General features: G+C 34.1%; 1 protein-coding gene across 1 annotated transcript; it reads left to right on the top strand.

The window, feature by feature from the left end:
* On the top strand, positions 1 to 13,494 carry LOC143922631 (secernin-2). The gene is made up of 7 exons (XM_077445961.1): positions 1 to 66; positions 7,473 to 7,651; positions 7,733 to 7,929; positions 8,015 to 8,321; positions 10,910 to 11,101; positions 11,169 to 11,306; positions 12,842 to 13,494. Exons 2-7 carry the CDS (start codon positions 7,499 to 7,501, stop codon positions 13,052 to 13,054), a joined length of 1,200 nt encoding a protein of 399 aa, XP_077302087.1. The 5' UTR covers positions 1 to 66; positions 7,473 to 7,498; the 3' UTR covers positions 13,055 to 13,494.
* The last annotated feature ends 1,132 nt before the right edge of the window (positions 13,495 to 14,626 follow it).

The raw sequence follows: 14,626 nt of genomic DNA, 5'->3' as shown, positions 1-14,626 counted from the left end.
TCAGTCGGCGGCCGGCTTTCGAACGTGTCGCACGCTTTCCGGGAGTCCTTCGCTCGATTTTTACAGGTATATGTCACTCCCGTCAAATTAAATCTCGGAGACGAGCTCACGATGGAAAATATGCCATTGTGTCATCCTAATCCACAGGATGCCGTTAACTTAGATTTGTGCAAGTAGGGGGGTGGGGAAGGTGGTAATGTGTCTTCGGAGCCTCGCCCCCTCCCCACCCCCTTTCTCTTTCAACTTTCGATTGAAATTGTGCACGCATTTATTTTTTCTGAATGTCTGCAAATGGAATGTGTCATTTTGCGGCACACATCGTCATGAAATGTCTGAAACGTTCGTTGACCGATCGTTCAGATTTTATTTGTTCGAGATCGTAGCAGTCGCACTTTCTCCCGTTGAGGAGTACGTTCTCCTTTCAAAGTTGTCGTAGCTTTTTGGTTGATGTATTGACGTAGTGATCATTGCAGAACAAAGTCATTATAGAACAAAGAGCTTAAGACGATTTTGTTATTAAAATTTATGCATATATTGATATCCTCTTTGATGGAATCATTCAGTCAGCCAGGCTTCTATGTACGTATATGTAATAGAAACGATCCAATGGTTATTGATAAGTGATCATTAGAGATCGGAATCTGAAGGGGTCGGAAACGTGCCGCCTATTGTTCAATTCTTGTAAATGCTTTGTAAAAAAGGTTCGGCAAACCTTTAACAATGCATTTACAATCTTTGAACAATAAACAGCCCCTTCAGATTCCGGGCTCTAGTGATCATACAATTTCAGTATCGGAGGGTTTCCAATTGATCTAAGTATGAATATTTTCTCTGAACTGAAATTTTATTATATTATAATTATAATACTCGATTATAATAATAACATACCAGACTCCATCACGTAATATTTAATGTACGCATTAGTTGTTTTTGGAAAGGTATTAATATCTAGCAGTTTCTTTTTTGCCTTCTGGAACAGAAAGAATTTGAAATGGGAATGGATTATAATTTGTTTGGATTTTTGTCGGTGCTAATTTTATATAGAGCTGTATGATTTATTGTCAGATTTATATTGGAAAACTTTACAGGACACGATCAAGCTGGATTTTATATATGTATATTCAAATCTATTAAATCCTTATATGTAGGTTTTTAATTAGTTTAAGGTTTTTAGTTAATCCTTACATTTTAATAGTTTCATCGTTATTCGTCAATTTATTTTACAAAAAATACATATTATAATTTTGTAGTTGAATTATATTCTAACAATATTGGTTCTTCGTTTCAGCATACAAATACATCGAATTAAATATATAAAGGCTATATTGATTTTTAAATTGCATTCTATTATTATGATAACTCATTATAGGCCTTAAAAACAATATATGTGTTTTTAAATCCTCCAAATATCATACAAAAAAATATATATTCAATTTCAAACTAACATTCATAGATATTATACCAACCGGTCACCGTGACGAGACAGAATGTTAAATGACAGAAAACGCAAATATCGGAAGGCAAAGATCGAAAATCGAAAGATCTTAAGTCGAAAGATCAAAAAAAAATGGTGCACGGTAAACGGTACATACTCACCTAATTTGCGCGAGCAGGATACAACAGGAACAAGAGGAACAGGCTTTTACTCCCGTATTAATGTGCGCGCGCAGGATACGGGAGGAAAAGCATGTTCCTCTTGTTCCTGTTGTATCCTGCTCGCGCAAATTAAGTGAGTATGTACCGTTTACCATGCACCATTTTTTTTTTTGATCTTTCGACTTAAGATCTTTCGATTTTCGATCTTTGCCTTCCGATATTTGCGTTTTCTGTCATTTAACATTCTGTCTCGTCACGTAGACCCTATACCAACATACCGATATCAAAATATCGATAAATAAATTAAAATATATATAAATTGACTAAAAAAAAATATATATATATATAAAGGCTTAAAGCTCAACTTTTTTTTCCCAAGGAATTTATCGATAATATCCATTTCAAATCCCCAGATATTGTAATTAGCTGATTTTTTTTCACACATCATGCCTTTTTATTATTCAAATTGAATTCAACAATCACCACAGTTTGAGAAATATAATTTATAAGGTCGAATTCAACTGTAAAGAAGCTGTATTTCAATTTTCACTTTAAACAGTCATGTTTAACATACAAAAGTCAGTTTCATGAGATGGTCACATTGGTCTTTAATTTGTTATTGTTATTCATTATCCATTTATAATGTATTTATTATAATAATAAATGAAATAAAATTGAGAAAAAAAAAGAGTTTTCGGAATAGTCATCGATGAGTTGAAATATTAGCTTCATTTTTTGTTGTATACACGACTATTTAATATGACAGTTGGGAAAGAAGTAGTTGAGCAGCGAGCAACATGGCCGAGTTGGTCCCAGCTCGCAGGATGGTGACCGAAACCCGACCATGTCATAGAGCCGCTACAGGTTCAATTTATATATCTATCGTCATTAGGACTGTAGAAATGGGTTTATTCAGGATTCAATTTTCCCAATGCTACTCTAAAACAACTGTTACCGTGCTCTTTTCGGGTTACCTAGGAGCTGTAGCGCGTCGCAAATGTTTGTAGAAGGGCATGTGCCTCACTTTGAAGCCATTCTCAGGATGAGAGCGGCCTCTCTACGTCTTCGTATATTTTTATCGCCTAATTGTCTTCTTGCTGCTGCATCTTCTCATTTGCATTCTTCATTGTATGTTCGATGGATGGAACTGCTACACCGACCGCCTTGAATAGACATAAAATTATTATTATTTATTTATTATAATAATAATAATTATTATTATTTATTATTATTTATTTATTATAATAATTATTATTATTATTTATTATCAGTAATATTTATATATTTACTTATGTATTTATTTATTTATTTTTTTGTTTACTATTTTTCAATACTTTTTTTACTATCTATATATTATTTATATGGGCGTTGGGGATTGCACTATTCTCCTCATCGTCTGGAATAAAAGCTATTATTATTATTATTAAAACGCGTATTTATCATTACCAATAATACGAAAAATTTGGTGCCATTGTTATATTATTTCAGGGCATTAATCTTTTAAGCTGACTTAATGCTCGGAAAAAAAGCCATGTAGATATATTATATAACTGTATATATTTTGTTTTTGATAAAAAAAAAATCGGCATTAATTTACTTAAAATATTACAATTTGGTAAGAAATTTTTTATTAAATCGATATTAATTTACTTTTGATAGACTATAATTTCGATCCTATAAAAAAGAATGATTACGTTATATTCATACCTTTTTCCAAATTATTCTTAATATTTTTAGAATTTTTCTTATAATAGTGACTCGCTGCCGAGTCTGAAGCCTATTGTGGTTCATTTTATACAATAAAGTCGCATTTCATTGTAGTCATTTTTATAAAAATAGAACTCGAGCACAATGAGATGGGTTTGAAAATATAATGAGTGCCGAGCGGATTTTAAAATATTGCTACTTCTTTTAAATCGCTTTTTCTGCAGACAAAGTAACAGAAATTGTGAATGGTTTTATATACGTAGCGTAGTACTTAAATAAACCTATAACATTTAATTTTTTTTTTGATTTTTAAATGCTTTTTATTATTACGAAATTATGTTCACAATACATCTTATATCTATTTTAATAGCTACTGATCTACTGATCATTTTCTATTTTACAATTTAATTTAATTTGGTTAGTAATCATAGTATTATATTATTCTAATGTTAATCTACAGCATAATAGGAAAAATAGCTCAAACACCTATTTACAATCCTTATAAAATTTAATGATATCAAACAAAAGTTCATATATGGTTTGCTACCATTAAATTTTTATAACTTTACTTTGGTATTGCTCTAAACATATTCACAACCAAAAACGGACCAAAAACGGGAACGGAAACGGGAAAAACGAGAATGAGTGGCATTGCAACGCAATATTTTCGCGTCGCCACCTGCGTTGTTAGGGTAAAATAAACAAACAATTGAATAGTTTGAAATCGCCGCCTGCGTTTTTCCGCTGTTAAACGCTGGATAAGTGAGATTACCACGACTTTAGCTCGGGAACGGGAAAAACGAGAATGGGAACGGGAACGGGAATTGCATGCGATATTGTGGCATTGCAACGCATGTCGGGTTCAGCTAGTAATAAATAAAAAAATACTATAAAATTTCAACTAACATACAAAAAAGATAAAGTAAAAATGTATAAATTGCATGTATGAAACAATCGTACAAGCGTGAACTTTTAGTATCTATTCCTATGCGAAACTTGGGCAGTAAATACCAAAAAGTCTATCGGCGAAAACACACTGAGTGGTATGAAACGTCACGTCCTTGGCTCCACGCTGTGACAGTGCTGTTATCCAAACCGAATTCGGGTGTAGTTGCACGTGCAGAGTGCATATGTTTCTCCTTTATTTATTCAAATATGGGATTCACGGCTATTGATCACTGTCAAGCAAGGATAAAATATCACCGAATACACTCCAGGGGGGATATTTGGGATTGTATACTATGTATGTATATGTTTAAAAATATCTAAAAAAAACACGTACCACTCAGTGTGTTTTCGCCCTAATGGTAAGAACACACTGAATAGTACGGCACGGCGCGTTTAGGTAGACTTTAGCTGTGATAGGCGGTTCTACGTGTCATTATTCAAGGTCTGTTTATACTGGCACAGCTCAGGCCGGCAACTGCGCGTATACAGCAGTACTTCTTTGGTACATTATATATGGACACATTCACACGTTCCGTAATATTTAGCAGTAACTGACACTATATTACATGTCATGTATCAATCAGAACCGGTTTTCTTTGGTCACTGTGGAAATATTCACGCACGACGTGACGTCATAGTGGCGAGTGCACGCGTCATAACTAAAGTCCGGACCCAGAGGGTGCCGCGTATTGTTCAAATGTTGTAAATGTATTGCCGAACCTTTTTACAAATGATTTACAACAATGGAACAATGATCGGCACCTTGGCTATCCTACCTCTAGTCATAACGAAAGTGCATATGTGCATATGAATATTTTCGGAAACTTTACGTTGGCGTCGTCCACACACACGGTATCTACACCCGAAATTTTCCATAACCAGTTCCTAAATAGCAACCACAGGTTGCAATATGGGAACTGGATATGGAAAATTTCGTAAATATCGGGTGTAGATACCGTGTGTGTGGACGACGCCATTGTGACAATATTGACTCGACGCAAGCAATATTGTGCCGTATCGTCGCACTCTGCAATGTACGAGTATGTACATATATGTAAGCCGATTTTGCCTCGAACTCGGCCAAAACAAGCCTGAACGTATCGAAACTGGGGCTGCTGTATAGTATAAATAAAAGTAATCTTTTCCGTGCACTGCTGTGCTTGCAGAGCTGGATAATATAAATGGATTTTAATTCGTACGATCTTATTATTTCGACAAGTTTTTGTCAAATCTATATCAATACAAGGAAAAAATTTCACCGAAAACACTCCAGGGGATGAGTTTTGCCAAGGATTAGGCATGGATTAGACGTATTAGCGTTTTTTTTTGCATATGCAATACTATCTAAAAATAAAAAAAACACGTACAGCGTACAATGCTAAGTGTCTGCACCTTTATACACCGAATAGAATAGAACGTTGCTTTTTCAGTATGTACATATAATAATGAGAGAAAGGAAACGAAACATGGGGGTGAGTTTGAATAGCTGACGTAGTGGAGCGAGTGGATGGATCGGAAGTATAAAAGTATATTAAGATGAAGTAGGGAGAATTAATTGGACAATATTGCTAAAAGTTAAGGATTGCATTATGTTAAAAAAATATAAATCTCCATTAATGTAAAATACAAACGTATTCCAAAAATAAATTAATAATATCAACAACTTACGTATTTTATATTACAATTTTATTAATGTGAATATTTCAAAATACGAAACACGAACACAAAAGTAACAAAAACAAAAGTCAAATTCTACCGATCGCTATACACACGAATAATGTTGTATTTCTTGACCAAAATCCAATGCGAAACTGAAACGAAATGTAATTGGTCATCGCGTGAAGGGGTGAATGTGATAGCATGTACATTTTACGTAAGTCTCATGCTAGATCGTTTCGAATATAATATTAACTCATTGTAATAAGTTGTAGCGGATAGCGAGTCTTCTGTTAGCTAGCCAGTTATGTATCTTGTAGCAACACTGATGCATTCGTAGGAGTGGCAACACAGACCAACCAAGTCGTAATAAATGCAATCAGACAGTTATTTCAATTAGGATTATTAACCGCTTAGCTGCCCAAAGCGCCTTAAGGCGCAAACTGCCGTATCTATAATACGCTCAGCGCGTCGGCAGGGCGTCTAAGCGGTTAATTATTTGGAATTGAATTTATGTATTCACTAGTGTTGTGCCCGATGAAATATCATCGCATGGGTTATGGCATATTAAGTTATTAAATAAAAAATAAATAAAAGAAATGTGTCCGTCCTGTGTTTGATCCGCAAGCAGTCGAATTTTTTTCAAATATATTTAATTTAATATTTATATTTAATTGTTTAATATTAAAAAAAAAATGGTAAAAACTACTTAACTACCTACATATAAACAACATAAAACGGCAATAGAAAAATTAATTAATTAATTAAATAAATTTTCAATAGATGGCGTTAAATTTAGCTCCTAGACTATTCTCCTAGAGGAAACATTGGTAGCAAACAGTACATATAGAAGTTTTTTCTTGATCTGTTATTATATTAGTACGTTTTGTTGGCAGTGTTTTAGCTGTGACTTACATATGTCGAATCGATTATAGTACGGCGAGTGTTATCCCACACAGATACATAGAATAGCGCTATTATATATATAATATACGATGACTAGTGTTGTACCCGATGAAATATCATCACATAGGTGTTGGCATATTAAGTTATTCAAAAAAAAACAACGAATTTGTCTATCCTTTGGTCGATCCTCACGCGGTCGAATTTTTTTCATATACCTTTTAAATATATTTAATATGAAAAAAATGGTAAAAAAACAACCTACCTACATATAAACAATATAAAAAACCGATAGAAAAATCAATTAATTAAATAAATTTTCAATAGATGGTGGATAATTCTCTGCCAAGTGGAAACATTAGTAGTGATCAGTATATATAGAAGTTTTTTTCTTTTGTTATTGTATTCGTATATACGTTTTGGCAATGGTTTAGCTGTGACGTACATATATATGTCGAATCGAAACGACTATTATAGTACGGCGAGCGTTATCTCAGAGACAGACAGACGGAATAGCTATATTTTATAAATGATATGATATGATATGACATAACTCACCTGAGATTTATTTTTTATTATTTGCGGTTTAATCTAGGTTAAAATTTTTAAGAAAATTAACCACATAATCTATGTAATCTATATTTGTTAATTTTTTTCCAAAGGTTTAACTACAAATCAACAACTGAAAATGACCAAAGCAATTATCCCCACTGATATATTCGTCGTCCTACCCGGTGGCAATGGGCAGGTGGTCTTTGCCAAAAATTCTCATAGACCACGGAACGAAGTTCAAGAGATCATATACGCGAAGGGCAACAAACGGGATAGCGGTAGCTTAAAAGTAAAATTAAACTATATTCAATCCATATTGCGACTACAATTTTTGCATCGTTTCAATTTCACCGCTTTTCTTCCTTTGCAGTGTACTTACATCGAGATTCCAGAATTCGACGGCCCTACGAATTCGGTCATTCTGAGCAAACCGGCGTGGATGTGGGGCGCCGAGATGGGATCAAACGATAAAAACGTTTGTATCGGCAACATTGCATTGAGATCGCGTTACAATGAAGACGATGCCGATAGTAGTGTTAAACGACTGTTGGGCATGGACCTCGTCAGGTTGATACTTTAGTTACGCCGTAATTCAATATTGTATCGTTAATGTTGCATTATGTATACACGTTGCTTTCGTTGCTACTTGCAGAATCGCTTTAGAGAGGTGTTCGTCTGCAGAAGGGTGCGTGGACATGATTACCAATTTACTAAACGAGTTTGGACAGGGTGGTCCTTGTGCCGAGAACGATCCGGATATATTTTATCACAACGCTTTCGTCATCGTCGATCCTAACGAAGGTTGGCTCATAGAAACTTGCGGCAAATTTTGGGCGGCCGTTAAAATAGAATCAACCCATAAGCATTTCTCAAACGGGTACACCATACAAACTAAGATAGATAAAATGTCGGACGGTCTGATGGAACAGATGCAAGAGCTCAACTTATGGAACGGAGAAGTATGATTTTTATTTATTCTTTTATATAAGTGGTGTTGAAACACTACAAACACATAATGTCAGTTTTATTTATTTAAATATTAACCACAGTGACATAACAGAATACTCTAACGCGTCACTGTGACCAGACATACATATAAACATAATAAAAATACTATATATATTCAGCAGTATGGCTCGGTGGTTTAGTTTATGTTTAGCACTGAGAGGTTATCGGGTTCGATCCCGTGCTAATCTTTAATACTGCTGGTCAGACTTGGATATTTGTGACTCCAAGTCGATCGTTTCCTAACAGAGTTTGCCAATTTATCTGATTTCATTGTTGAAACGGTTCCTTCATCAAATTGGCAAAAATCATCCTACCCGCTGTTACAAATATCTGAATTTGATTTATGTACAATATGTAAAAATTTATGTACTAGTCTAAATCCAGAGATGTCTCTATGGATTAATTAATTAATTAATTAATTGTTAATTTCGTGTTCTTCAGCCTCACGAAACACAGCGATTTATATAATAAAAATGCTGCAATGTTTGTAATTAATTATCTAGGAAAGCGCATTGGGGTCTACCTGCTAGGCCTTCCTGGTATATATCTATGTAAAAAATAAAATAAAATAAAAATATAAGAAAATTAGTGAGGCATCTATGTTATATATAGTAAATTTTTTGAAATCATATTAAAATAGTGGTGACAGTGGGTAGGATGGTTTTTGCCAATTTTGATGGAGGAACAGCTTCAATGATGAAATCAGGTAAAATGGCAAACTCTGATAGGAAATGATCCAAGTCTGACCATCAGGATTAAAGATTATACTCGGAATAAATTCTTTTCAATCGATGTCAGCTGACAGGATCGAACCCGGCGACCTCTCGGTGCTTAGTATCAACACAACCACCGAGCCTTTCTTTTGGTAATACATATGTTGGGAAAGATAATTTTTCATTCCATTCCGGGTAGATGAAAGGGGGTGATGATTCGGTGCTTTCATATATATCTCAAGTTTGCTCTTGACTTCTCCGTGCGTTAGCTTAGAAAGTGGGGGCATCTCGCAGACAAGACCATCTAAACGATTCTTAAGCCGTGAGATCTGTTTATTTAATCCTCGTCTTCCTTTGTTTCTTTCTAGAACTGTAAATTCTATGTACATATATTCTGTATTGGAGTGTTTTCCGAAACTTCATCCAGTCCGCATACAGTTCAATATCCATACATTATATTCAGAATAATTGAAATATAGACCTTCTTATATGTTGCTCAAGTTCGACTTGTGCAATACTATTCTTTTGATTACTAAATTATGCGGTCTGCTGTAATATCAAGTTTTCAACTTTGATATATCGACATCTGGGTCGTCGACGCCCGTTTCATCGACTTACCTGCTATCATTTGATCCATTCAATTACTTTAATGTATCTGCCATTTTGATTACACTTATTACATTCAAACACGCCTTTTCAATGAAAATTACATAATTGGCATACAACTGAAGTCCATTAACCGTGTTGAACCATTATTTATTGTCTCAATACTTTTAATGAAAAATTTAAATCAGAAAATGGATTTTCTATGTTGTATGCTGACGACATATACATATTTTCCCGTCGCTTTCTTCACATATGAGGGTCGTGAGTTTCCCATCTTCTGACTTCCATAATGCGACCTGTCGTGGTCTTCACAGTGGTCATCACCCTCTTCCTCCGCTTCGCAGAACGATCAATTTTTCCAGGCTGTCCTGGTCTCTCTTCGCGATGTTCCCAAAAAACTAAAGGATATATGTAAGTCTAAAACAAATGGATGATAGCTTATCACCAACCCTCAGCTCTTGCAGGATGGAGGCATAGTTTTTCTTGCTGTCCAAGGGATTCTAAGCAACCGTCTCCAACACCACATACATATCAAAAGCGTCTATTTTCTACCTTTCTCGAGCTCTTTCTGTCTGTATCTACCCCATATAGAAATACAAAACTCAGACCAGACGCATTTTCTTAGACAGAGTGATGCCTCGATCTTTTTTAATTTTGCTCAATTTTGACATAGAGCTTTGCGCCTTGCCAATCCGCCTTTTTTAATTCAGTCTCACATGCTCCGTCATCCGATAGCATTGATCTGAGATAAATTAAATTGTGTACAACTTCAAGATCAGCAAACATCTGTCCTCACGAGTTGACCATTTCGATCCACCATCATAATCTTTGTTTTCACTCTGTTCATCTCGAGCCCAAGTATTCTGCTTTCCTGTTGCAGACGACGGAGTAGATCCCCCATCTCCTTTTCCGAGTTGGCTATGAGAGTAATATCATCGGGTATGCTTTTACCCATTCCTCCTATTAAACAGCATGGAAAACGAAGTATATTCTTGATGCACACCTTTTTGGACTTAAAGCTAGCAACTTGTTTACCCTTACTAACACAGAATTGTCTCTAAATAGACTTTTTATAAGATTTACGAGGTGTGCTGGAATACCCTGACCATATGTACATAATCTATTTAAATATGCATCCAAGTATTTTAAGATCTTTTCGTATTAACAAACACACACGTAAGGATTATACAATAAAATCATTCTCATTGAAATGTTTCCAGGGTGAATTTAATTTCGCAAAGTGCTTAAAGGCGGATGATGTCGACGACTATCACGGTGACGCAGAGAAGTTAATCGACGAATTGTACACAACGGAAACCATTAGTACTGCAAATATGTTTAAAATTTTACGCAACAAAGATAACAACATTTGTCGCACGGTCGAAGACTATTACCCCACTCAAGGGAGTCAGGTGATTGCATATCTGTTGGATTTGTTCTCCACATAGGAACGTTGTTTCCATGTATGTTTATTTTTAGATGACGTGCCTCTCCGAGTCGGCTTTGAGTGTTCACTGGCTCACCGGAACTCCGGATCCTAGCGTTTCTGTTTATAAGCCATTTGTATTTACTCCGAATGCTAGAATTTCTCATCACACCATTAGTGTCGCCAATGACGTGAGTATATCATTGTGTATATAAGTATGTGAGGGTAAATCAACAAGCTAAGGTAATTTGTGCTATTATCAACCACTATAGCATGTAAAAAACACACTCTGAAGGTCATCATATTTAGTGTTTTCATCTCACAATTCGCACTACTAAAAGATGAGTATTTTATCTCCTCCAAAATAGTCTCCTTCGATGTACCTTAGTCACTAACACGGTTTCAATGTTCGTATGTGTTTAAAAGCTTTCTGATAGTGTTGGTTAAATATTCCTTTATGAAATAAAACCACATATTATCGCTGTACATATATTTCTGACTTTTAGTTGTACGTTTTATATAAACTTTACAAATTGTTACCAACGGTAACGTTATTGGCGTTTTTGCCAGCTGTATACATAAGCATGTAAATGCTTATTTGATTTTTCAATATATGCATGTTACAATTGGGTTTAATTTTGTATAGTATGCTTTCGACTTTCTTCTTTTTATAGTATAATATCGAAGTAAAGTTATAAAATTCAAGTATAGTAGGTGATATAGTTAGATATGTAAACATATGTAGATTACTGAAGAGGTCGTTCTCAAGAGGTAAAATATCCATGAAGCGACCCAGAAGGAGTTGAAAGAGATAAATAAAAACTCAAATCCAAAACAAATTGGGCATAAGATAGGTTCAGCTAGATATATTGGTGCTTTAATCTTAATTAAGGGAAATAAGTAGCAACAGTGTACTACCACTAAGTACATATTTTGTACAAATAGATATTTTCATTTATTTGAGTTGGATCCTCTTTGCATAACCAAATCCAATTGGTGTCACGATGAAACTTCTACGGACAAAACGTCTACGATAAAATGACTTCGCGACTAAATGGCTACAGACACTGTTCACTGACAAAATGATTCAATAGTTATGGACACAATGATTATGCAACATAATGTTCATACAAAACATTCATACATTCAAAAACGATTTTTTTTAATAAAAATTTTTATTTGACTGCTCGAAAAGTTTGTTATTTGTTATTAAATTTCGGTTATACTGGCTTATCTGATTAATATTTATTCATTTGTCAAAGGACGTTTATAGATCTTCACGTTTTAATGAATTCTTGTGCCTTTCGTTAAAAAAAAATCGTTTTGAACGTATGAACGTTTTGTCCGTGAACATTATGTCGCAATCATTTTGTCTGTGAACATAATGTTGCGTGACCATTTCGTTTGTGAACATTATGTCGTGTAAAATTTTTTTTCGTAACCATTAATTAATTTTGTTTATGAATATAATGTCGTTTCATCATTTTTTCCATGAGCATCATGTCGCGTTAAAATTCCATCCATAACCATTTATTCGTGTTGTCATTCTATTGCAGACATTGTGTCGTTAAACGTTTTGTTCATAGATGTTTCACCGTGGAACCCAACCAATTCGGGTTTGAGTGAGAATGCAGTGCATTAATATTACTTCATCTTGTCTTTACTTACTGATTTATTTTCATAGATACATCGATTTTGTTATGTGAATATGTTTTGTCTTCAACAGCGCAACCGTCACCACCTGCTGTATAATCTGCATTCGAAGCAGAGCGCCGGCCAGCTGCAGAATATCCTCGAACTGTTGCAGACGATGGAGGACAAGTGCGTCAACGAGCTGGCTGAGTTCTCGGACAAGTACGCAGAGGGCGCGTCCACTCTCCAAGAGTTGGACGACCTGATGAAGGATTGTATCGAGACAGAGGTCAAATTTTATCGTTAACGTGTGCGGGGGAAGAATGGTATATCCGGCGGTTTGCATTGTGGCTCATGATGATAATGCAATTTACGTTTCCAGCACCAAATATTGATAACATGCTTTTTATCAATTTTTATAAAGAATGCTTGAAACTATTATATTTATGTATTTATATAATATATTATATGTACATGCACACACCAGATTACATAACACACACACACACACACACACACATTTTTATTATTAACGAAAATGATTTCATAATATAATATAATCATTCCTTTTTATTTCATTATATATTATACATACACACAGCTTGTCTTTTGTAAACGCATCTACATTACGATGATTTTACGATATAAATAAGAAATGCATTCCTCGTGCTTTGAATACGATAGTATTTTTCAGTAGTTAGGTATATAAAGTTTAACATAATGTATGTAAGAATCTTTATGTAGACGAAAATATAAAGAAAAAATAAAAAAAAATTAAAATATTAGATTTGTGCAAGAATATTAGATACTTGTATGTGATATATACCCAAGATTCGCTTTTGCTTTTGAGTATTTAAACGTTTATGTTCCTATTTTGTACACATATTCATATTTAGCACACTCGTACAGTGTACTTGTTTGTCGACGATGTATATTCACCAGCGACATTTTTTGCTATAGCTGCGACTGTACCATTGATTACGATACAGCATCGTATAACCAAAATGCACTTTCCGAACGGCACGTGTCTTCATACTTACTATTATTATATACACCACAGAACGGTAATAACGACGAGAGGATGCGATAACAATATGGTGAATGGCCGGTTTACTGATATTTCTATAACACAACAGCCTCGTTAGTCACCTTATAGAACCATCGGGTAATCATAATCGTGTATGTACTTATTTCAATGATCTTCAATGTATACCTACATGAATAAAAATAATCAAATCAATTTGTGAATTATCATCAGAGATATTGTACTATGGCATTAATTTCTCATATTGTACTCGTTGAAATAGTATTCGTCTTACTTGAGCGCAATCTTATGTATGTCGAGGTTTATTTTTGGACTGTTATGTATGTATTTTCCATATAAATGGTCTGTATTATTGAATATTTTTGAATAATAGACATCTTAAGTTCTACTTTTCTGATACAGTGACTTTTGGGAACACGTTATACATGTTATATCACATAAATAAGTAATTAAAATTAATCTCTCCACTGATTATATGTAATTATCTATTGTTATATATTAATAACTGATGTTTAATTTTAACGTTCGCCATTATTTGATACATATGTCATTCACCAAATTCCTCATCACGCTTCGTGTTTAGTTAATGAAATTTGCAATGTGATTCACATTGTGCGAAATTGATTTATCGAGTAATGTAAAAATGATATAATTCCTTTTTTATTATAATATATCATTCCTTTTTATTATAATATATCATTCCTTTTTTATTATAATATATCATTCCTTTTATATATGTACTTCTTGAACAATATGTAATGATAACATCAAGAATTTAGAGAGAATGTTGCTTGTGAAATACGATTTTATTTTATATGAATTTTATAAAATTAA

Source organism: Arctopsyche grandis, chromosome 2 (genome assembly GCF_051622035.1).
Source record: "Arctopsyche grandis isolate Sample6627 chromosome 2, ASM5162203v2, whole genome shotgun sequence".
In the NCBI taxonomy this organism is placed as follows: domain Eukaryota; kingdom Metazoa; phylum Arthropoda; class Insecta; order Trichoptera; family Hydropsychidae; genus Arctopsyche; species Arctopsyche grandis.
This window is presented reverse-complemented; position numbering and strand designations above follow the sequence as displayed.

Excerpts from the sequence above, each read along its gene's own strand:
- LOC143922631 (XM_077445961.1), top strand. The coding sequence starts at position 7,499 with ATGACCAAAGCAATTATCCCCACTGATATATTCGTCGTCCTACCCGGT. Across the intron at positions 11,102-11,168 it reads ACCCCACTCAAGGGAGTCAG|ATGACGTGCCTCTCCGAGTC; the intron begins GTGATTGCATAT and ends GTTTATTTTTAG. Across the intron at positions 11,307-12,841 it reads CCATTAGTGTCGCCAATGAC|CGCAACCGTCACCACCTGCT; the intron begins GTGAGTATATCA and ends TGTCTTCAACAG.